We start from the raw sequence: 25,609 nt of genomic DNA, 5'->3' as shown, positions 1-25,609 counted from the left end.
TCATGAGACTTATTCGTGTTTGAATGTTTTGTCATTGTTCTAATAAAAAATATGAATAAATACATAGGTTGAAAATTTCTAATTGTTATTACTAACTCACAAGATGATATTTACCAAAAAAACTTTTACCAAACAATATATTTACCAAGAGAAGAATCACTTTTCCGATTTTCTCATTCGTTAGATCTATCTATACCGCTCGACGCTTCAAACCGGACTGAGTTCAGCTTTGAAAATCTTTTCCTCCAGATTTTATTATTACAAATCTCACTATACAGTGCGTGCTATGTTCGCATACCGATCTTTCTTCTACGAACTTGCCTTATCGCTCTTTTCAAGTGGCGCCTTTGAAGTGCTCGGACCGTCGTGAGCACGCCTCTCACGTTCTCGTCAAAAACCGCTGACATTTCTTGTATATATCTTCGTAATTTTACTATATTTTGATTTGATTTCTTGTGCCATTTCAAGAGAAAACTTCAGGGAAACATGCATGTCTCAAAAAGTTGCGCTGAAATAATTCAATTCCCCGTAATCACTAATAAACTTTAATGTCCCACGAGAGGGGACAGCGGAGTGCAAAGGGTTAACACCTTTCTTTGCAACATAAGTCGTCGAGGTTTTAGATTAACTTTGCTTTGCACTGTGACAACGAGTCAGCCCCGTGATCAACATTTTATACGTATTCGTTTATTTTGTTTATTTTTGAATAAAAGAATTCTATCTTGTGCTGGTTACTGCGGACGTGACCAATTGCTGCGCCTTTGGCTTGTTTCCGGGTTAAATAAACTTTATACTCGTCGAATAAGATATACTAAATTTTTTCTACTAAAAAGAAACAAACTAAAAGAATAACAAAATTTAATATACCTTATTCGATAAATATAAAGTTAATTGTATCCGAAGACGAACAAAAGGCACAGCGATTGGTCACCCCGTGGTAACCGGCTTCGCTACCCTCTGAGATAAATGGAATGTGTTCGTAGGTTTGTCGAAGGTACATGCATAGTTACGCGTTGATGGGAATTCTCGTGTCAGTGCTGTTGCAGTCGTGTAATCCGTCGCCGATCTTTAATCCATTGAAACATGCGGTTCCTTTGATCGATTTGATTTTCCGAACGGATGGCTCCATGCGGAATCGATTTTATCTAGCTGTGTCGTTTCAAACACTAATACCGGAATATCCGCTGGCATCTGGGACTCTATTCGAGATCGTAGAGCTAATCGAGTAATTGAATTGGGTTACCGCGGTGATACCGTGCTGTCATAGGGATTCGTGAGGATCTCAAAGCTGAAAACCATTAGGTGCTCGGGGAAGCTCTAGCGCACGGTGATTCGAAAATTGCTTCGAAATCGACGCGATTATCTCCGGATAAACTACCAAGCTCGTGTATATCCGCAGATAATACTGCTAACTGGTAAATCAAATTTATTTTATTAACCCTCTACGAACTTTCTTCGTAGCTAGAACGATTGGAGCTTGTTTCTCTTTAATCTTCTACCGGTAGCAGCAGAAAATGCCGCCCTTCACAACGGAATTGCTTCTTTATAATTGGGCCAAACGAGTTCAATTTTTTGGAGATGTTAGGGTTTACTAGATAATGGCTAAAAACTTGTTTTCAACTTTCACAGATTTCGATGAAATTTTCAATGTACATATAAGTTATCGGGATCTACAAAATGCGTTCTTTTAAATTTTTGTTATGGGCTTGGATAAAAAAGTTGAGAAACATCCCATCGCCACCAGTTGCAATTATTGGAAACAATTTTTTAACCATTGTCTAGCGGACTAGTTTTTAAGTTATCTGTAAAAATTCCAGTTGCCTGCTCGAATTGTAAAGAAGTTACAGTATTTTAAAAGGTGTTCATTCACTTTCGTGTCTATGCAGTATTAAAAATCGGTCTCGAACCTTGCAGAATTGTAAAATCCAGTTCCCGCAGCGCTCGCTTTGCAGCGTCTCGAACAATAGTGAATTCTATCTGCCAGTCGGGCGAGATAAATCCATTTATAGATCCAAGTGGGTCATCCCACATAATCCTTCCTCTTCGTGGCACACACAATTGTTCCAATTTCTTACGGCAGCGGTGCCATTACCGCAATCATGTATCACTTTGCACAAGCCGATTCGGTTGATTCATAGCGAGAAAACAGCGGTGATAAATTCACGAGCTGAAGAATCACTTTTAGAATCGGTCGGTACCCGAAAGTATAGGGCATTTGCCAAAAGCAGATTCGGGCGAATATTTTGTCAACGATCATTATCGACTAAATCATTTGTAGACGTAGAGATAAATGCTAATAATACGTTTAATACAAAAAAAAAAAATAGAAAATAGTGCATTAACTATTTTAAATTGCTCCTATTTGTTTTATTATTATTATTATTATTATTATTATTATTATATTTGCTATTAAATTACTGTTTTAATCGTCAATTAGTAATAACATTTCTTTTAATTGTGAAATGCAATTAAATTTATATTTTACTTGCGAATTGCGATTGAATACCTACCTTAATCGTAAATTGCAATTAACGATTAAACGCGTTCCAATCTTAATCGTGAATTGGACAATTCCTCACGGCCGAAGGTGAAAACGATGTGCAGAAACGATTCTGAAATAAATGATGAATAACTTCATGCTAATTTTGAAATTGCAAGAAGACGTGAATATTGTGAAAAATTTTGAAGACGTTGTTGTTCTGAAGATTGTTATTTAGTTTCAGATAATTAATTAAAATTTTCACATATTTTATCAAGATGTATACATATGAATAAATTCAGAAATAAAATTCTTCTTTGTCAAAAACGTCCGCTGTTCGAGTGTTAGTCGATTTAATCGATCTCCGATTCTCGGCGACGAATATTGCAATTGCAACAAATCAATCGAACGAAAAATTTCGATTAATTAATGATAAAATCGGATCCAGAGAGAGAGAGAGCATAACGAGCTGAAGCAGTGGAATCCGCTGGAGGCGACGAGGTGTGATTCCCGCCCCGTTTTCACGGTATTCTTGTGCCTATGCTGCTATAATTGAAGACTGGTTTCCCGGTGGTATCGCCGGCAAGTCGATAATTACGTTTAATTACCCTGGATTACAAATTCAATTAGTTCGCACGGTGGCCGAACATCATCCGGTCGCAAATTGAACAAGAGTATCCTGTGTTCGCCGAGCTTAAACGGTAATCCCATTTTTCAGGTCCAATGAATCGATCTTTTTTTGGGTGGATTTTTTACTTCAATGATTTAACGAGATATCGCCACAAAATTATGGCCTTAACTCTGATTAAAATTTCACGTCGAAATTCGTAAAACTTTCGGAGTTGTAAAAGTATACAGGGTGGATCAGCATATATTATATTATCAGTTCGATTTACATCACTGTTATTACTCGTAGCGAAAAATGTTTCAGAGTAGATTTGAACGGTATCGAGTGGAGTATATTTTGGTGTTATCAGTTTTTACGAGCCGTAGAGGTCGTATCAAAGTCGACTTTGTCTTTTTAAATAGAATGATGTGTTTTTTAATACATCAGTGGATACAGCGCCCGACATTAATTATAAAAATGTATTAACTTACTTCTGCGAAAAGTTAATAGTTTAGTTTACGAGTGAATTTATAAAGAGCAATGTTCAAAAGTAAGGGGAGAATTTTTACAGCCATGTTTCTGTTACAGAAGTCTTACTTACAATAAGTCTGTACTTATTAAGAATAATAAGTACTTTCACCTTATGTATATTGAGTAAAACGCCGTTTCATTTTTCAATATCTGATTACCCGAAAGGTATTTATTCTGTACATCCATATCTCCTATATTGATTATCAGAAATAAATGAAACAAAAACTGTGACTTTTTCAACGATCATTAAATCCATGGTCCAAATTGTGTAAGAATCGAGTCGCTAGTGTTCCTCCCGAGAAAATTCCTGAATTTCGTTATGGTTTTAATCCGAAAAGTGGGACTTTACACTTGAGAATCCTCGGAGCGCATTATTCCTCTCTACTCGTTTTTCGTCCCTGTCGGCTGATATCTTTAGACGCGTGGAACGGAGCGAGGCATCTTGTGGTTTTCCTTGCAGGGGGAAGGGAATAATGCTGCCTGTCCACGTGGGAGTAATTCTGGTGAGTGGATCTTGCATCTTCGTCCACTCGTGAATAAACGCCGCGCGCCGGCCAGTATTATGGAGTAAAACGCCTGTCGGAGAATACATAGAGACGAGTAAATAAGGAACAGTTTCAAATCTTTCTTTCAGCTTTGAATTATCCTGCTTCGAGCGAATACAGAATTAACATTTTTAAACTGCACTACGCAGAGCGAGCCATTTCACTTGTTTCACCTTAATCTTTCTTGTAAACTACGCGCGTTGTATAAAAAAAATCTAAACCGCACGAACTACGGTGACTGAAAAATAGTTGCAGTAATATTAATGATATCGAATGGTTAATAATGCATTGGGTCTAACTTTGTTGCACACTTTAAAGAAGAAAAATATTTTCACAGTGTTATTAATGGTAGTGATTCACTGTGATTTGTGAATTAAGTCTGTCCTAGGCACTGGTCCAAAATCTACTCTATTTTGTAACATTACGTTCTTAACAGATTCAATATCTCTGAATTGCAAATTCTGTTGACATTAAGCAGAATGTTAGAAAGGAAATGTTAGAACTCTCATAGCTCGTGTAGTATGAAGATTGTTTCTGGACTTTGAGTTGATTGTAATAAGAAAATTCTTGCTCGTTGTAGAAAGAAGGTCAAACAAGACTAAATAATCTTTTTCGCAATAATGGGTATAACTAATTTTTGTAGTAACAATAAAAGTAACTAATTTTTCTAGCAACAATGAGAATAATGCATTTTTCTAGCAACAGTAAGAATAAATAATTTTCTCTAGAACCATTTAAGAATAACTAATTTCATAGCGGTTTCTTCTGTCTCTGCATTAAGTCACTAAAAAGATTCTTAGGACAGCATTTAAAACGCCGAGCTGGGTAGTTGTTGGAAGCATCGCTCTTCAAAAATGTCTTACAGGAGGAAAACGCCTTTCCCACCTTCTTCTTCTTCTGTTACCATGGCAAAAACGCAGGCTGAGCACGAGAATCGATAAGATTGCTTGCTGCGAAATAATGTTAGGCAACCGAAGCAGTTCACAAAATGGAACCATTTAGAAGTTGAAATACTTTTCGATACTAGGACCACAAATTGAAAACAAAAAAGAAAAGGAAAAGTTCTAATCTTTATCGATTAACTCTTACGACAATACCTATGATTTTCTACAATGTTAAATCCATTGTTGCAAGTTTTTCATCCTCGAGATATTGTCGCTTTAACTTCTGATCATTAACTCTTCGTATTAGTTAGTATCCCATTGTGTTTCTTTATTTATAAATACTATTATATAATAAATAATATAAATATTATTTATAAATCCCATATTCTACGATTAATCCACGAACCTTTTTTAAAATTGTGACATGCGGTGCTCTTTCTTACAGCCACAGAAATACCATTGCTCATTTTAATATCATTTTGATATAAAATGTTCTGCAAATGGCTACGAGAAGCACTCGTACATTCGAGATGAAATATGTACTTTAAACTTAGTCGAGGACGCATTTGCAAAAACTGTCGTTGCGTCACGATAGCAAGAACCATGGCCTTTGGTGTCAGGTGAAGACGTATCTTAACAGTGGAACTACCGAGCATTAAGAGCGATTACTAGACTGCGGATTTTCATGCAAACGAAAAATTTCCTACGTCGATGGTAAAAAAACAGAAATTAAATAAAAATTAATTGTTTCTTCTAATAATTTCTTTATCTTGAAACTAGTACAGCAATTTCGTTAAATTCTTTTTGCCTTTACAATTTGATATTTCAACAACTCATTTTTGTCATAAATACACAAAATACGCGTTTTAGTGTTTATATAGTTTGCGTTGCCTTTTAAGAACAAGACTGCATTTGCGAAGTCATTGCTCGATTTTGATATTAAAATATTTGCCTGAATCCAGTGATTATCCGCGTAAACATCTCGGCAATCGCGGTAATTGTAAAATAAATACCTTGAAATCCATTATTTTATCGAGTTTGGTAGTTTCAGTGTTGATCGTTACGCGGTTTCCTCGACATAGTCATGCACCGTGTGTAATAGTGATTGAATGGAGAAACTGGTGTTTGTGAGTCGACAACAGTGATTGATAGTAGTAGACATTGCAAATGATATTGCTCGCTCTATAGCGGTAATCACCTTCGTTATGAAAGAACAATGATACGGAAACAGCAAAATTAACACTAGAACAATCGAATCAGATCTCGATACAAAAAGCTATACGATAAATATGAACTTTCTCTATTTTTTCGAAGATTATTACTGGACTGTGGATCGCTACATGTACACAATAAACATTTTCCGTATCAATTGTAAGAGATTAGGGATTAGATAAAAATGTATTTCTGCTTCTAATAGTTCTGATAAATTGGAAATGACGTGGCAATAATCTAAGTCTCATTATTATAATGAAAAAAGTTCTAATCATTGTAACTCTGAAAGAAATGGTACGACAAGGGGTTAAAAGCGTTTTCAATTTCGCTCGAAGAAATTTCGATCTACAAGATTAACGCTAGAACTACCAAACCAATCAAAATACTGGCTTCTCATAACCAATATTTATTATATTATTAGTTATTAACATATATTGATAATATATGTTATTATTTATTGATTAACTCATTTTCTCTTTCACAGTTACGGAAACCATACGAACGTTTCTATGAGAAAATTTTGTATGAACTTCTATACCGAAGCATACATTATAGTAGAAATCATAGAAAGTTTTAGTGAATCCATTATTATCATTGATCTGAAACGATACACATTGGTTGTTTTCGATCTGTTTTCAGCTCTCGGTAGTTCAAGTGTTAAATTCACAAACGGCGATGTGGTGTCGCATCGAGCGTCTTTATTTCCTTAACAACAGATTCGTAAAAGCGATACAGTTTGATTTACTTGCATGCTTAACGCTTTATCCGAGTAGATTTATCAGAGTAGAACCTCGCAAGTAGACACGCAACACAAGCCTCGAAGCTTCTGACCTTTTGACGCTCGCGTGTTTCTTGCTTTCCGAGTTCATCTGTGCTCCAAAATTGATCAATTTCCTCGCGAGACGACGATCGAGTTACACGGAATGTAGTATGTATGTATGTGTCAGAGCAGCAGCGCTGATGAGTTTGCACAAAGTTGCAGCGTGTAATCCAATTTCGAGGATGTAATACGCGACGCAATCTCATTAACGTGCGCATTAGTCGGGATTAAATCGAAAACTACTTTCGTGTTGCTACCCCTTTATTGGAGAACCGCTTGTTTAGATACGCAAAGAACAGTTTGTATCGCTTTCGAGAACTCAGGTACTGTGCTAATTAATTTTGTATACGTTTCGGTCATACTTTAGTAAATTAAATCTTTACTAATCTTATAAATAAATATTCTTGCACGCGAATCGTCTCGGATCGATCGTTTTACATCTGCTTCGATAATGAAAAATTCAATAATCATCAAAGATTCTGTTAATCAAGGTTCTTCTATACACAGTGGCGTGAATAATTATTGACTCGAAGTAACTTTTTCGTTTTTAGCGACGTTTAAATAAAAACTTAACAAAACACCGTATTCGTATATTTCTGTATTAGAAATGATAGAAAACAGAAATATACAAATAATATGATATTTTTTGTTTGGATGTCAGTGATAGTGTGAAAGTTACTTTGAGTCTATAATTACGCGCACCACTGTATGTATAAAATTGCTTTTCAATTTTTCATACAGTTTTTTGATAATCCTTGCCGTTAAGACACATCTGCTCGTGACAGTAGAATTTATGCGAATTCTGTTTGGAACTCTTTTCCGTTAAGAATACAAACTAGTCAAAAAATACACGCGTAGAGCGCTTTCGCTTTTTTGATCCCCGTTATATGTATACCAAGCGAGTGTAATCGGGCCATTCGAAGACAGTTTAATGTATTCTATTGCCTCGTTAAACTCACGATTGAAACAAGTTAGTTTACTAGCACTTCGCGTTTGCTATTCGTATCGGATTAACAGGCATAAAGCTTCTCTACGGTTTATTGGCCGTAACAGAGGATTATAGGCCGGTGTTTCGCGCGAATGCAAATAACACCGCGTCCCCACGTCGTTTTCAGCCGATTTGTTGTGTTTCACTTTGAGCTTGTGTATACTGTAAAACTTTGTAAGGCACTCTCGCCGCACTTTTACCACGCTATGGTTTCTTTTTTGCAAGATGCTTTACGTTTCTACAGTTTTCAATTCTCGCGTGTACAGCGTAGCTTCACCACGTTTGAAACATTTTTTTGAAGGATCTCGAAGCGTATTTTTACGCAGACTGCGCATAAACTGCGTACGCTTGTAATTAAACTGTGCATCTTTATGCGCATTCTCATTTTCATATGTTGTACGATAGTCGGAGATTTTTCTTTTATTTGCTGATTCTTGCGGTTTTCAATTTGCATAAAGAAAGTATGAAAGGAAATAAGCTGCAAATAATATTAATTAAGAGCAATTAAACTGTGCAGCTTTATGCGCATTCTCATTTTCATATGTTGTACGATAGTCGGAGATTTTTCTTTTATTTGCTGATTCTTGCGGTTTTCAATTTGCATGAAGAGAGTATGAAAGGAAATAAGCTGTAATAGTAACAACCCATCCATTTTATTTGTATAACGAAGAACTTTTTATTTTACTCTAATTCTGACTTTCACAAAATGAAAAGTCCGTGGAACTTCATGGAGTTGCATACTTTTCCTATTCCTGTTTTTGCAGATACTTTTAGAAAAATCAGTGCAATGAAAGAATCCATTTCATCGAGATAACGTGGAAGCATCGTTAATCTAATCATTAATCGTGAATGTTTTTAGTTGAAGTTATTCGAAATGTCTAAAGATAGGCAACGTAAATTTGTGATTTCCATAAAAATTCGCAGTCGATCCATGACGAAAGGTGTTCAAAAATAACACGGACGCTTCCTCGTCAGCAGGAGACTCTTACTTAATTAGACAGCGTCGGTTCCGTGTTTTCCGCGCATCCGGTGTTACCGCATAATAAGTTCCTGAACATCATTGTTCCCGGCCGTTTCCCATCGGAATTCGAATCGCGCACGGTGACTTTGTAAATAAAGCGTCGAGCGGAACGTCGAAAAGTGAACGGTTCGCTGATGCTAGAAATTGTGCTGTTTCCAAGGGGAGGATCCGATGATTTGTTGTTCGAGCTGGTTACGTTGTCTTTCCTTGGCGAGGCAGCACAACTGCACACGCGACCCGCGTTCCCGAATTTCCGTTTGCTCGTTGCTAATTGCTCCCGGCTAACGAGGAACACCTGGCGCCGAGGTGGATTCGGATCGGCTTCCGGGCTCGCACAGTGCGATATATCAGCGAATCTAGGCGGACAAAATTTACTCAATGGTAGACTGTCGAATTTGTAAGAAAGTGTCAATTTTTAAATAAAAAAGTGACCTGGATCAGCGTGTAATAAAATATTAAAGTATGGCTATTTATATTAGATATTATAAACGCATATTGATTACTTGAGATTTATTTGTAATCACTGTACACGTATGATTTCTATCGGCATATACAGGGTGTCCTAAAAATGTTACCTCCTATTATTGGGAATATAATTAAAAACTTTCATTTGCACACAAAGTATTTTTTCATGCTTGTAAGCTTGCATGACAATGGACATGCGATTTACATACCTACATACCTACACAATTTTTGATCATTTTTGTAATTTACATACACATTGACATAACCTTGATAAGTCAAAACGAATTTATTTAGCACTTAACTAATAACATGTGAAGAGAATAAATAAAAAAGTATAGAAAAAACAATATTATTTAATGATTTTTGACTGTTTCCATATGGGGACTTCATACTAAATATCAAGTGGACGTAAATACTGATTTCATGAACAGATTATTATTTTCGTGCGATCTGGTTGTATATTTTATTATTTATATTATATTTATATTATATATAAATATTAAATATAAATAATTAATACTAAATATATAATAATAAATTAAATATATTATATATATATTATTTTTTTTAATTGTATTTATATAAATATAAATATAATATATATATTATATTATTATTTATATTATATATTATATGGTTTGTCGTCAGAAGTACTAGAGGTATTGGAAGATTTAGAATACATATTATTATCAGTATGCCAACGTTGAGTATTTCTTTGTTATAATCATTTTATATTAATTGCCGAAATATTACACCGTCGCTCGTCGCGAGAAATTCGGGAAGCTCCGCGTGGATTTGCATGGCCGATAATCTTGTTTCTCACGCGCACGCCTGATTTTATCAGGCCCGGTGGCTCTTTGGGGTACGAACACCACCGCGCACTTTTCCGGGGATAATTGGCTGAAATGCTCCACTTTATTTTAGTAACGAAAACAAGCTTCAAATATTGCTGATCGTATCAATGCGAGAACAACGCGCGGAATATGGTGTGCGAGGTAGTTAAGGGCCGTTTAATTACGAAATTATGTTCCCGCAAGCTTCAAATAATGTTCGTCGGCGGGTACCAAGGTTTTACTTCCTGACGAAGGTAATTAGTGCGTGGTATTGCTGATGAAGAGATAAATGCGTAAAATTTCGTCGAGTACTTTACTTTAATGGCTACCAGATGAGCCGAGGACGGATATGCAAACTTTGAATTTATGCGTGAGATTGTTAGACACTGCTCGCGTAATTTTTCTAGGATATGAACGTAATTTATTTATCATCAGATTTGAATATTGATTTATTCATAATTTGTTTTATTTATGCAAGAGAGGTTCCATAACATTCAAAATTAACATATCCATTCTCAGGTGTTCTAATAGACGTTAAAATAAGTGCGCTATAATATAAATGTTTATAGAGTTTTATAGAAACTCTCTCTCTTGCATAAATGAGACAAATAAAATTTTATGAAATTCGCGTGCAATGCGAACTCCGCGAATGACGAAGATCTTTCGAAATAGTCCGAACAGTTTGAACTGTTCACACATTTCAATGTGTGTGTGTATCGGGTCAAATTATAATTTCCATCCTTGGGAACAAACTGTAACGGTTCATTTATCAACCGAGTCACATCGGAACAATTAACGGCGTGTCTATATGTACATATAATTGATCAAGACATAACGACCGACGATAAATAAAATTAATATGCCAAAGCGGAAACTGTTTACGACGACCCGGCCGAATAAATTCTGGAAGACTCTGAATACATTTGGCTTCATTGTGTCTTGTAAATCGCATAATTAACGAATAATTAACGAAGTTATTGCAGCAATGCATTATATATTCATCGCGACTTCCCGTGCTCGAATTCTCTAGACTTTAATTGGCTTCTGATAAGGAGTAGTCTGAAACTAGTTGGCTTGTGTACGCTACACCCAAATTAATGTTATCCCCCGGGGTTCGGCGTACAGATGTGTGCAGTTTCCATTAGCCGGCGATAAATTCGTACGTAAGCTGTAACCGAGCACTTATCCAATTTCATGGGTATCATTAAACATGCGGGCAACATGTGCAGGGTTTCTGATAAATATTAAAATTTCACATTGCCGGTCAAACGGTTCTACTCTCTATCGTCGATAACGTATTCTAGCTCTGACCCGGAAACTCTGTTCCTTTGAGGACCCGCCGATAAATGGATTCTAGCTAACGCGATGCCTTGTGTTTTCCATTAAACTAACTGTTCGAAAACTTTCCTCCGATAATACATGGTGGTCAAGGTTTCGCGATACAGCTCGGAGCTTATGAATATTAAAATTACATCGGGCTGATGCACGATGGAAAGGTCTGGAAAGCGGTAATTTATGGCTAATTTTTAGACTTTCGTATTTGTACAACATTGTTTTCTTTCTCTGAGCAGATATAGAGTTCTAAGCGCAAAACCACGAAATTGAAATTGCAATTAAGTAATTTAATCATTCCTTACACAACGCTGAATCGCAAATTTCTGCTATATTTTCATATGCGTGAGCAGTTATATCTCAGTTATTCTACGATGGTCTGGAAAGCGGTAATTTATGGCTAATTTTTAGACTTTCGTATTTGTACAACATTGTTTTCTTTCTCTGAGCAGATATAGAGTTCTAAGCGCAAAACCACGAAATTGAAATTGCAATTAAGTAATTTAATCATTCCTTACACAACGCTGAATCGCAAATTTCTGCTATATTTTCATATGCGTGAGCAGTTATATCTCAGTTATTCCACCATAGTCTGGAAAGCGGTAATTTATGGCTAATTTTTAGACTTACGTATTTGTACAACATTGTTTTCTTTCTCTGAGCAGATACAGTTAAGCGCAAAAACATGAAATTGAAATTGCAATTAACTCTTTGCACTCGAGTGGTGACTCTGAGGCACCACTCAAATTTGTTATATCACCTTTCAAGATAATCTTGATATTAACAATGTTTAGATTTAAAAAATTATTAAGAGTGTAACTGTTATGCGAGTCCCAAGAGTCGATTTTATATGCATAAAATGCATTTTATCATATAAAATATAAATATTATAAGTTAGAAAAATGATTTTATATTTACAGTTAAAATAGCTTCGAGTGCAAAGGGTTAAATAATTTAATCATTCCTTACACAATGCTGAATCGCAAATTTCTGCTATATTTTCATATGCGTGTGAGCAGTTATATCTCAGTTATTTAATGGTTATAAAGTTATATCTTAGTTAATAATAATAATACTAAAATTTAATAAATTAAATTAAATTATATGAGCACGTTTCAATTGGAGTTGGGCGTTATTCGAATAAAATTGTATTCGAACAAGATTTCGATTATATATCTTGTTCGAAAAAGTATTTCGAATAAATTCTTCCAAGAAAATTTTATTCAAGAAATATTTAGGCAAAGGGTTAAAAGGTAATACCTTTTCAAGGTAATACAACGAAGTTCACCAACACGAAGTATCGAATGAGGCGAACGTGTCGTGGAAGACACCGCGAGAAAGTTCGTCCCTCTATCGGCTCCCGACACGTTTTCTTCGAAATTCAAAAATGAATGACAAAACCCGGTCGCCGGAGTTTGCGTAATACCGATTCTGGTATTAGTATGTCCAACTGCAGTTACGGATATATTTTCACGTGACATAACGTGCTCGTCATAGACGTCGACCAAGGATAAACTCCGGTTGAATTATTCAATATTTCTTTGTGCAACGGATTTGTTTTCTTCGACGATACGTACGATCTCGCTGGCTCCACACTGTTCATCGCGAAACAAAATAGAAATTAGCTAGGAAAAAAATTAGCTTAGAAAAAAATAGCTAGCGAAATGATTTTCTCGCAAGGAAAACGATTAGATTATATTTATTCAGGACAGTTTGTTGCCTCACGAATTAAATTAAATTAAATTAAATTATTGAAAAATTAATAAAAATTAAATTATATTAAATTTCTCATAGAAACATTCCCATAATTCCGATTACCGTGGAAGAAAAATTCAGAAACCAGTCGTTTTCATTGGTTTCGAAGCTTGATCTTGGATTTTTGGAGACTGTTCACACGTTGGCTATCATTGTCGGTCAAAATTAATCTCTGTCGCATATGTATTTTTGCAAAGCGACATTCAATGGTTTAAAGCATTAATAAATAAATAAATAAATAATTTATGAGATCAGAAGAGACATACAATTTAAAAGAGTAATCAATGCGACGAAGATATAAAAATTCCACAGAGATTTGGGTCAGCGGTAAACGTATTAAGCAATAAACTGCTAGCTGAAGTGTAAATTATACGAGCGTAGACTTTGACCTGGGAAGGTCCTTGATCCAGAACGTCGAAATAATCTTTCCCCACTAATTCGTTTTTTGCGACCGCTGATATGGTTCAACCGAAACGGCAAATGATGTCAAGTTGGACAGAACGCGTATTCGGAAATATTCGCATGGCACGCGCAGATTCTTTGACTCACGACCGAGATCAGTAATTCGCGAACTTACCTTGAAGCCAGAACTACGCTGCATGGATGAGAAAAACTAGTCAGCAGGTGTTCATGGAAATCCGCGTTTTTTCTGAAGCGCGTGTACAGAGGAACACAGACCAGAAAAAACAATCGAACTTTGCTTTCCTTTTATTTTCTTGTTCTTAGCACGGTCGTGTGAAGATACTTTTTCTTTTTTATTGCCGTATGACTTATCGCATTTTTCTTCTTAATGCGCCTTTCCTAATTGGCAAAGTGCGTTACCGTCGAAGGATTCCGTGTAACGCAACTCATAACTGTGACTCATGGTGTTTACCTAGAACTGATCACTCAATTCGAATGAATAGCCACTATTATTCTCAATTGAGTCGCGTAACACTGATGCGCAGTTACGTGGAAAGATGTAATATGCCTTAACGAGATAATATCGTACGATCTAATTTATTGTAATAGAAAAGCTCGACCAATCAATAGGAAAATACGTTGCAGCCTTTTTATTGGATCTAAACGAGGCGCGAGGCTCGAATAATCGTATCTCCTCTTCCCCAAATTGTCCATTTTTGTTTACAAGCTGAAAGACAATAATAATGTTTAAATTGCAATGACGAGTATAATGTTTAAATTGCAATGACGAGTAAAACGTTTAAATTGCAATGTTAGTAAAAACTGAAATGTATTCGTAAATTTTAGCACGTTTTAAATATTTCGAGGAGAAATAAGGAAATGTAAATAATTATTATGAAAAAACTGTATACAGCGTCTGGGTTCGGTAGTATACTCCTCGTCGCTTACTTCTTGCAGACATTTTAGGTACGGCAAGTTAATTCCAGCTATAGCCCGCTTCCGAAAGAAGAGACTTCGTTCTCGGTTATAATAGCTGTCCGCCCCACCACGATCGCAGCAAGTTGACGATATTTCGGTTCTTAGAGTAGGGTGGACAGCTATTGTGATCGTCCTCGTATTTCGCGTCTCTTCTTCCTAAAAATAGACCGTTATAAGCTGAAAAGGAAGATATGGGAGATACCATTAGAAGCATCGCAGAAAGTCATTCGATCTGACGTCTTATCGAAATAATAGGGGCGCGGTTACTTCGATTTTGTGCGATTGTTAGTCTAGTCTGTAATTTTGGCGAACGGTTCGATATTTATGTTCGGTAAGAGATTTCGAAAGGTAAGAATTTCGAAAAAGTAATAATAATAATAATAAATAATATCTAACATGTATACACGTAACAATCCTGCATTTGCTGAATAAACCATTCGGTGTAAAGTATTAATAAATAAATTACTACACTCAATAATATGCATCTGTGTAACATGTTTCTTAACTTCTGCGGGCAAGATATATTAGATATACATACAGCGCGTGCCCCAAAAATGTCTCGCATTACGGAAATATGGGGTAGCTGAGGTCATTCTAAGTAACTTTTTCCTTTGCGAAAGTGCAATCTGCGGCTTTGTTTACGAGTTATTAACGAAAAGCACTGACCAATGAGAGGCGAGCTCGCCTAGAGCTTGGCGGCCGAGCCAATGAGAGGCGAGCACGGCTGGCGCGGAGCGCAACGATAGGCGAGCCGGCTGGCGCGGAGCGCAACGATAGCCGAGCCGGCTGGCGCGGAGCGACCGAGCTAGTGAGAGGCGAGGAGCGGCCGAGCCAATGAGCGGGATTCGCGGTCGAATCCCAGGCGGTCGAGCCAACGGCGCCAGCGGTCGAGTGGTCGAATCCCAGCTCAGCTGGCGCGAGGCGGCCGAGCCAACGGCGCCAGCGGTCGAGTGGTCGAATCCCAGCTCAGCTGATTGGCTCGGTCGCCTCGCGCCAGCATATCTCACCTCTTATTGGTCACTCTTTTTCGTTAATAACTCGTAAACAAAACCGTGGATTGCATTTTCGCCAAGGACAAACTTACTTCAAATTACCTCAGGAACCTTCCATTCTCGGATTGCGAGACATTTTTGGGACACTCCCTGCATATTCACGCAGAGGGAAGCGTAACGATAAAAATCATGTTGCGCAGTTCGAATCGCGTTTTACACCATTCTGCAACGACGGTTTAGTAAGAGTTCGAGCAAAGTGTTGGAGTCGTAATCAATTTCGTAGGGATCAAAAGATCCCGTGACACCGGTTAAAGAGTCGATAAATTTGAATGTTCGACTATTCGAGCTGCAAAGATCGTTCGCGATACGTGTAATGGTAACGAGCGTGTTAAGGACATGTCGAACGCGATCGGTCAACAAGATAAGAGTAACACGTCCATGAAAAGCGGATTCAGTAGTTTTCCAGCCGTTACGAAAATACACAGCAGTGATTCATCTCTCACGCATGTCCGTCTATCGGTGTTTAGCGCATTACAATGCGGACAGGACGGGCGGATGGTCGTTGCATGCGTTGGAACAATGGCCACTTAAACTAACAGCCTTATTAAATGCTCACCTTAGTCCGCGGATGGAGGATTAAATATGGCGCGACAGTGTGTACATTGCGATCGTTTTGCTTCATAAACTTTAACAGGGACATCTTTTCCGGCTCGCGTTTTATCACGCGATTTTTCGTTATTCGAGCACCCAGGTGAAAATGTTACAACCAAGAAATACAAATAATCGAGCTCGTTGACGTCGCAAAGTTTTAACAATCGTACGATAAATATTTATATATATATATTTTATATAATTTATATATTTTATTATATATACATTTATGTATTTTATTATATATATATATTTATATATTTTATTATATATATTCAAATTCTATGCAATATAAAAGCAGGCATCCGAAGAACCGAAACAAAATCAAAAAATTCAGAAAGAATGAATTGTTCTACGCGACAACTTGTAATACTTGCATACCTTCTTGAGCTTAATGAGAATCTATGTAAACACGTTCGATCGGTGAGTCATAATTTACAATAAAATTAGCATGCATTATCCTGGATGTCTGCGTAAAGTCCGATTAGAATCGACTGCGGTATAATAACGCGATTAATTATCTCTTCGTAATCAATTACCGCGTAGTTAACACTTTGACCGCGTGCAATCTTAAAAATTTCATAACACGTGCGTAATTTACAGAACGAAATGAAAATGGAAAAGTTAAGATCCATGATGCTTGCGATCAATCTTCTTGCCGCGGCACTCAAATTGACACATTATCTACCGGAAGACTATTATTAATAGAGTTTTCAATTATCGTGATATAGGAAACAAAAATCTTAACAATCTTTTCCACGCGACAGTCGCAAATAAATTGATTAGATCGTATTGTTGGCTAACAAGTCATTAAATAAATATTAACGTCTGCATGTGCCATTCCAGAACAGTAAATCAATTTTTAATCTTGTTTACACATTTACTGTCAAAAGAAAATTGTCGCCGTTCATAGAAAATGAAATATAGTCCTTAATTTAACACTAAACCTACCGCGGTCAAAGTGACCGCTTTCTTATTTTGCAATTCTGCAAAGTTCCGAGACTCTTTCGTGGAAAACGCTTGAATAAGTTATATTATTGGAGCAAGTTTTATAATAAAAACTTTACGAATCCTAAATAAATTCGGTCTTCTCACTTTTGCGAAGCAGTACATGCCAGTTAGTATTTCTGCTTGGTAGGTTTAGTGTTAATAAAGTTCGATACTATTAAAACTAACTATTAAACTAAAACTAACTAAAACTATTAAATACGGTTCGAAACTATATTCTTTGATAATTTGTCGTATTATTAAGTTCTTAAATTCTCAATCGTAAATGGAGAACTATCAAAATCTGTGGAATCATCGTCGGTGGATCATGGCGTTGCCATGGTCGCGTTTCACATATTCGGTTTCTCGCCGTGCAGATTTGCACCGTCCTGGGGGTCTGCAACAGCACGTGGTTCCAGCGTTCATTTTGTCTTCGCGATACATGATAGCCGTGCTCGTTTTTTCCTTCGGCGTCGTATCAGTTGACGATATGTCACGCTGCCGCGTTAACGCAACTCGCATGCGTGCACATCCATTACGGCGAACGTGCTAAATATGGTGAACGATTTTATAAAAATCTTCGCTAATTCCAAAAACGAACGGTGGAAGGTGTTTAAATATCTATGTGACTCATTTCGCGAAGATCAATATTATCATCGTCGATTCGCACGTTCGTAGTCGACGATCCTTGACGCCTTTTAGTCTGTCCTCTGAGCAACTCAGATGTTATTGAGGCAACAGGTGAATCACGCAGCCTTTAGGTAGACTCTGCCATTGTTCGCTACGTAATGTTTTGAGACGCCAAGGCTTTTAGGAAATAGTTTCCTTTTTTGGCGAGCGAGCTGTTATTCCGCAGGATTTCTCATTTGAGGGGGGTCAGAAGTAAATTGTCGGAACCGATTAGTAGACTGCGAATTTTATGCATTTATGGCAGAAATGAGTAGGTGAAATTTAAAACAGTGAAAAGATTTAAAAGAATAGAAGAAAAATTTATTAAAATTTATTAAAATTGAGAAAAAGTACAGTTGGCTTCTATCGCTTGCAAACGATGCAGACAATCTTTATGCAAAATAAAAATGTCGTTCTGGAATTGTATGAAACTAGAACTAAAAATGTATTCCTTCTTTTAATAGTTTTAATCAATTGAATGTAATGTCACAGGGTTTTTCAATTCTTCGAATATTTCGCGAAAAATATAAAATCAGTTCGATGCAGCTTGATAAAGTTTTTGAAAGAAATTATACAAATTTTGTAGAATCTGATAATTCGAAAATTAAAAAGGGAACACAAGTTAAGAAATAAAGTCGTTATTTATTACAAAATATCAACGGAACATTTTCTCAAGTTTGTTCCTCGTAAAAGTGACTCGAGGCACGCAAGTTACGTGATTCGCCCTCTACGTGTCAGCTTTCGATGAAAACACGGTGGTGAACGCGTTGCGTTCACACGTTCGCGGACGCGAATGCCGTAGCATTCATTTTCATTGCGATGCAAGATGGCACGAATGCTGTAACGTTCAAATTTATAAGCCACGCTGTCATGCATTCATCTCTTTACAGCGTTTATTTTTCGTATTTACTACGCGCTATAATGTAATGGCTAACTGCTTTGCCGAGTATTTTCATCTCGTTTTGTCTTTCCTTTGCGTATAAAAGATACAGCTATCAACCCATTGACTGTCACGCAAATTTAGCGCGTCTTGTCCTTGATGTCACGGTTTTATTTTAAAGAAAACATGAGGTTTTACAAAATATAATATTAAAAATATAATATAAAATATAATAAAATATAAAATATAATATTAACCGTTTGCGTACCACGAGCCACTTTTGCGCTCTTCAGATTTTGTGTCGAGAAAAGCCAGGGCATTTGGCCGAAACAGACGACTTACGGCCCACCCGAAATTTGTCGATACGTGCTCAGTCTTTCGGACGCACGTATACGTCGCGCGTCGCATCGCTGTCAGTAATCCAATTTGCATTTTGTTGTTACCTATTTTAAATTAATAGTATACATATTTTCATTCATAACGTTTTATTTTATGTTTTACGGCTTTTTTCGACACATAATCGAAGGAGCGCTATTGCGCTCTTCGGCTTTTTTCGACACATAATCGAAGGAGCGCTATTGCGCTCTTCGGCGCTTTCCGATCCTGTTTTTTTCAGAACCATCTGGTACGCAAACGGTTAAGTTACTGATATAATATTGCAATGGCATTTACAGTATTTTTTTATTGATAATCAATATGTTCTCTACACTATATACACTTTTCATTCATCCTTTCTAATAGTTCCTAACTCAAATAGCCATTTGTAGCCAATCCAAACTTGCAGCACCCACTACGAGATATCTCGTAGCTGGCAGTTTTGGTACAGACGCTTGCTACGAGATATCTCGTAGTTGGCAGTCAATGGGTTAAAATGTGATATTTCCGAGCATTCCGATAAAATTGTGACCAATCGAAATTTCGATATCACGATTAGTTCCAGAATCAATTACCTGTCTATTTTTGCATGATTTCCGCGCCGGTTGCAAAACGAGCGATTGAAAATACTTGCGGAGCCGCAAGGGGGTTAATAGCCTTTGTCGCGACGATGTCGAAGCCCGGGCGTGGGCGGTAGGCGTTTCGTCGCGAGAGCGGCTAATTTGCCGCGGATCGGCGGATTGCTTAAACACGTGTTGTCGTTTGCAGGTTCACAAAGGTTACTGCGGGAGTTGCGATGCCAACGTACCACAATGCGGGTGGCGGATACCCGAATGTGTCAGCGCCAGCGCGGCAAGCGAAGCTCGACGGCAACCAGAATCACCATACGATCCCCTCAAACGTAACGTCCCATCCCCTACTACAGAACAGCACGCAACACAACGTTCCTTCCAACTTGTCTGCAAGCAACATTCCGTCCCATCCACCAGTATCACCGACAATGACTACGCATTCGAACGTCACCGCTCCAAATCTAACCAGTCACATGAACACTGGATCACCGCCGGTGATCCTCACCACGAACACCACAAATCCTAGCAATCCCACCGCGTTAGCGGTGAATCCGAGACACGAGGTCAAACTGAACGCCATGCCGTACGTATTCATTCATTGCACACTTTTTGTTTTTTCTTCTTCTTCTTCTTCGCTTAGCATACAGTCGAACTTTGTTTATGTGAACACGTCGCGAGACGAGCGGTCGCGTAACTAGATATGTACATAGTTCGTTCATAAGAGTCGACCGACTTCCCCACTATTTACGTTCGAATAATTGAAGCTCGCGTTCAGGTAAGTTGATTTAATCGCACGTCTCGTTTGGTCCTTGGATTACAGTAATAGCTCCACGCGTCTGTCATGCATATAATATAATTTCATACGATCAACCTGGCACTAGTTCGAGTCACGGGAGCCGAGCTAGAATTCATAATATCAGGCATCGACGACAATTTCGTTCACATAAACGGCGTTCTACTGTGCATAACCGCGAATCGATCCAACCGATCGGTGGATTGTGGAATTTTATGCAAAATAAAGATTGTCCGAACCGATTGCAAGGAACGTAAGTCAGGTGGAAATGTTTTTATACAGGGTGTCCCAGGTTTTAATGTTCAAACTTTGTTAGTGTGTTCTATGGCACAAAGTAAGAAAAAAATGTTATGTAAGCATAGGTCATATAGAGCTTTATTAAGAAGTTATAACAAAAATTCAGAATATAGGAATAGTAATTGCATTAGAATAGTGATGCATTGGCTTGAATAGATCAGCACATGCCGTGTGTTTATGTAAGCTGTGCTTATTAATACATTTCGAAATGTATTAATAACCGTTGTTGACAATACATGATTGACATTGATCGAAGATTTTTTTTACTTTTTATCTTTTTTTTTTTAGTTGATTACTATTCCTATTCTGAATTTTTTTTATAACTTCTTAATAAAGCTCTATATGACCTATGTTTACATAACATTTTCTTCTTACTTTGTGCCATAGAATATACTGACAAAGTTTGAACATTAAAATCTGGGACGCCCTGTATATGTTTTAATAATATTAACAAGGTGTACATAATGTAAAAATATCGTCGGATTCTTCTCGCGTCTTTGGAATGTTTGTGTTTGATCCAGTCATTTTTGGAAAAAGTGCATGAAATCTGCAACCTACTGACCAGGCTCTCGTTATTAACGCCTTGACATACGCACTAATACGTTAAGTGTTGCAACATCGATCTCGAAAATTCTCGCAGAATCAAAGTAATTTGATCGATGAAACCAAAATTAAAATGTTAATCGTAGTGGATGCTGCCTGAACGGTTTTGCATTCGAAAGTCCTAATAAAATTATTATTATATAATAATTATTATTATATAATAATTATAATAATAATTATTATTATTAATATTAATTATAATAATAATAATTATTATTAATATTAATTATTATTATTATATAACATATTATTATTATATTTTTCCGAATCAATCGAAAATACTATGTCATACATAGCCTGGCACGATCATTACTGAACACGACTAAACGTTTCACGATCTCTTTTATCCGATTTCCTCCGACATGATTTACCAATCCAAATCCACGCGATTAATTATATCCTGCGATCTTAAAACTAAATTTGAAAATTATTACACTGCCGATTAAACCCCACAAATTAGAACTACTAAATTATCAAACTACCAATTAAATTTCACCGAAAATTATAATTTCGAGGCGCGAATATAATCGCAGACGACACACTTGCAACAAACCAGTGCTATTTAATGGAAAGCTGAATCTAAAAGGCCCGCGCTCTTAATTGTTTTGAACGTTGTTGATGTTCATCGTTCCGTCCTTCTTTCACACGCAAGCTTACGTGTATACATAATTGTTTGCGACAGACGTACAAAATACCGGCGTCACAGATGTCCCCAGAACGTTTTATGTGTCAGTATGTTGTACAAACTCATTCCACAGTTTTCCATTTGTTGTATCATACGAATACGGTTTAGAAGAAAATTAACGACGAATTGTGAAAGTAGATACTCGAAACTTTAAGGAGTCCAGGTTTATTGTCCGATAATTCTCGTTTATGGAATTATAATGATTTAACGCGTTCGCTGTGTACACCTTCCTTTAAATTTTTTGGTCCATTTTTCCCGAATTGTAATTACCGTCTATCGTGATTTCTCCAGTGTATGCTTGTTATTTACTACATCGATTTAATCTTGCACATTTTTTAAGTACTTCATTTTATTATAATACCCGTATTGATATGAACTATATGGTATTTTCGTTCTACTAAAATTTTAATTACCACAATTTTACTTGGCTTTCTTTACGTATTTAAAAGTGTTCGTACTTGAAACGCTTATAGGATTAAATAAACATTGTTTGATGTCTACTACAACTGTGCACCACGTACACTCGGTCTAACATCTCAAGAAAATTCAAGTCATTTGGACCAATTTTAAAAATGTTATTCCGTTTGAAAAGGTATTAATAGCGGACGTGATAAGCGTCTACCATTTCTCAAAAATCGAACACCAACCAAAGTTTAAAGTACAATTGAGCCGTTTATTTTGAAAGTGGCATAAGTCACTTTACCGTAATGAAAAGTGGTGATTTTTTAATGTTTATACGAAATTATTTATACTGAGAAAAATATCAGTATCCTGAGATAACAAATACAAGTAAATCTTCTCTTCTTCTCTTTTTAAACGTGTTAAAACGCAAACCAATAAATATATTGACTTAAAAACAAAGTGACTTATGTCACTTTCAAAATAAACGGCTCAATTAACATATTTCGAGATACTTTGCAGAATATACTGCTCACTTAATGGTGCGAAGACATTGTATTCTATACGTATATTCCATCAAAAGATTCAGCAGATCGGTTAGCTTAAACGTCTTAAGCTTAAACGCGTGTCTCGTTGTCAACGTTGCATCGCTTTACGCAATATCCGCGATCTCTGTGTACCAAACTGATCCACAAGAACCCTAAAATCACTTTTGACAAATATACCTTATAGTCCTTTATTCTGATCGCAAACGCGTCGAAATGCTTTCTGAAGCGACCGCCTCAAGCAACGCCTTAAGCAACCACCTAACAGTTAACGCGTCTCTCGTTGTCAACGTTACATCGCTTTACGCAATATCCGCGATCTCTGTGTACCAAAATGATCCTCAAAAACCCTAAAATCATTTTGACAAATATACCTTATAGTCCTTTACTCCGATCGCAAACGCGTCGAAACGCTTTCTGAAGCGACCACGTTCGAACGGAAAAGTCTGTCGGAGATCGCGACTCTCGAGCAGCTCGAGGGCTCACGTGTCCCAGACTCGCATAAGCCATCTAGGACCGCCTGGGGCGGGTTGTTGCAGATGGTTTCACGGGAAGATATCGCGGGAAACTGCGGAGAGATTGCTGCGGCCGCGGGAGGACGGCCTGTTCCTGGTCCGGGAGTCGACGAACTTCCCCGGCGATTATACGCTGTGCGTGTGCTACCAGGGCAGGGTGCAGCATTACCGGGTGAAGTACAAGAACAACCAGCTTACCCTCGACGACGAGGAGTTCTTCGAGAACCTGGCGTTGCTGGTCGAGCACTACGAGCAGGACGCGGACGGGTTGTGCACGCAGCTGACCAAGTCGCTGCCGAAGCAAGGCAAGCAGGACTTCTGCGTGGACCCTAAGGCGTTCATGGAGGCCGGCTGGGTGATCCAGACCCACGAGCTCGAGCTGAGGGAGTGTATCGGCAAGGGTGAGTTCGGCGACGTATTGCTGGGCGTCTATCGGGGGGAGAGGGTCGCCGTCAAGATGCTGAAGGACAACAGCGAGGCGGCGCAGAGGTTTCTAGCCGAGGCCAGCCTGATGACTTCGTTGATCCACGACAACCTGGTCAAGCTGCTCGGACTCGTCTTCAACAATCAACACATGTACCTGGTTACGGAGTATATGAGCAAAGGATCCCTGGTGGATTACCTGAGATCACGGGGTAGATTGCACGTTTCCAAAAAGGATCAGATCAACTTCGCGTAGTACGTAGACATTTTTGTTGCTCCTTTTTGCCTAGCGTTGCTCGTCGAACGCTATACGAGGGACTCTGCTGTAACACGCCGCTCTTGTCGTTCTGTTTCAGTGACACGTGTGCTGGCATGGCGTATTTAGAGTCCAGACACGTAGTGCACAGAGATCTGGCCGCGAGAAACGTTCTTGTCGCGGAGGACAACTCCGCGAAAGTGTCCGACTTCGGGCTGGCACGGGACGAGAACTTTTCCCTAGAGGGCGGCAAGCTACCTATCAAATGGACTGCACCAGAGGCTTTAAAGCAGAATGTAAATATCGCCTCTGTTATTTTTATTTCTAGCATTTACCGCGATTGAGACGGCTGTTCTCTTAACCCTTGTGTACTGTTACGGTCAATTGCTTCCATAATCAGATCTTTGATTTTAATTGGGATTTTTCTGGAGCCGGTTACTCTAGAATGACCAATTGCCGTGTCTTTGGTTTGTTTGATTACAGAATAAAAGAATACAAAAATTTAACGTGTTTTATTCGATAAATATAAATTTAATTATGTCCGAAAACGAACCAAAGTCACTGCAATTGGTCACCCCACAATAACTGGCTGCACTGCTCTGTTATATCAGTTTATTTTATCTTTGGTATTATATTTATTATTATATTATTATATTATATATATTATTATTATATTTAACCGTACAATTTTTCACATAGATTATTTTGTATTCGTACTGTGCGTAATTATCGAAAATCAAACGAATTTTTGGAGCAAATTGATATTTCAAGTTATTGTGATGGCAACTTTTCTGTTTACAGAAGTTTTCAAATAAGTCTGATATGTGGAGTTTCGGAATACTCTTGTGGGAGATCTATTCCTTTGGGCGTGTACCATACCCACGAATTGTGAGTAATTTTTCATCGAATTATTGCGATCTCACCTTTTCTACTTCTTCGATCTTGTTCGCATAATTGCAACACTTTTTTTTGCGTTTTTCCAGCCATTGGCGGACGTTGTAAAATGCGTGGAGAAAGGATACAAAATGGAGCAACCGGACGGTTGTCCGCACGAGGTCTACGACATTATGAGACAAGTAAGTACCCACGTCTAAACGAAAGAAAAGAGAAATTGT

General features: G+C 37.6%; 1 protein-coding gene and 1 long non-coding RNA gene across 6 annotated transcripts in view; one reads left to right on the top strand and one right to left on the bottom strand.

Annotated features, from left to right (window-relative positions):
• The window catches only part of LOC117222989 (tyrosine-protein kinase CSK), a 117,581-nt gene that overhangs the window by 86,747 nt on the left and 5,225 nt on the right, over positions 1 to 25,609 (top strand). For all 3 annotated transcript variants that reach the window (XM_076520808.1, XM_076520807.1, XM_033475069.2), the window contains 5 exons: positions 20,175 to 20,561; positions 23,840 to 24,493; positions 24,595 to 24,790; positions 25,296 to 25,382; positions 25,478 to 25,570. In XM_076520808.1, coding sequence (XP_076376923.1) covers positions 20,203 to 20,561; positions 23,840 to 24,493; positions 24,595 to 24,790; positions 25,296 to 25,382; positions 25,478 to 25,570 — 1,389 coding nt within the window. In that variant the 5' untranslated portion in view covers positions 20,175 to 20,202. The remainder of the gene's footprint in view (positions 1 to 20,174; positions 20,562 to 23,839; positions 24,494 to 24,594; positions 24,791 to 25,295; positions 25,383 to 25,477; positions 25,571 to 25,609) is intronic.
• Positions 13,130 to 16,244, bottom strand: LOC143259288 (uncharacterized). 3 transcript variants are annotated; one of them, XR_013033108.1, is made up of 4 exons: positions 15,519 to 16,244; positions 14,786 to 15,008; positions 14,050 to 14,601; positions 13,130 to 13,312 (listed from the first exon to the last, which is right to left on the bottom strand). It is a non-coding gene; the product is annotated as an uncharacterized LOC143259288 (long non-coding RNA). The 3 variants fall into 3 exon arrangements; XR_013033107.1 differs by lacking the exon at positions 15,519 to 16,244 and having other exon boundaries at positions 14,786 to 15,327; XR_013033109.1 differs by lacking the exon at positions 15,519 to 16,244 and having other exon boundaries at positions 14,823 to 15,327.

The sequence above is a fragment of the Megalopta genalis genome, chromosome 4 (assembly GCF_051020955.1).
Source record: "Megalopta genalis isolate 19385.01 chromosome 4, iyMegGena1_principal, whole genome shotgun sequence".
NCBI lineage: Eukaryota > Metazoa > Arthropoda > Insecta > Hymenoptera > Halictidae > Megalopta > Megalopta genalis.
Note: the sequence above shows the minus strand (reverse complement) of the source record. Positions and strands in the feature narration are given on the sequence as shown.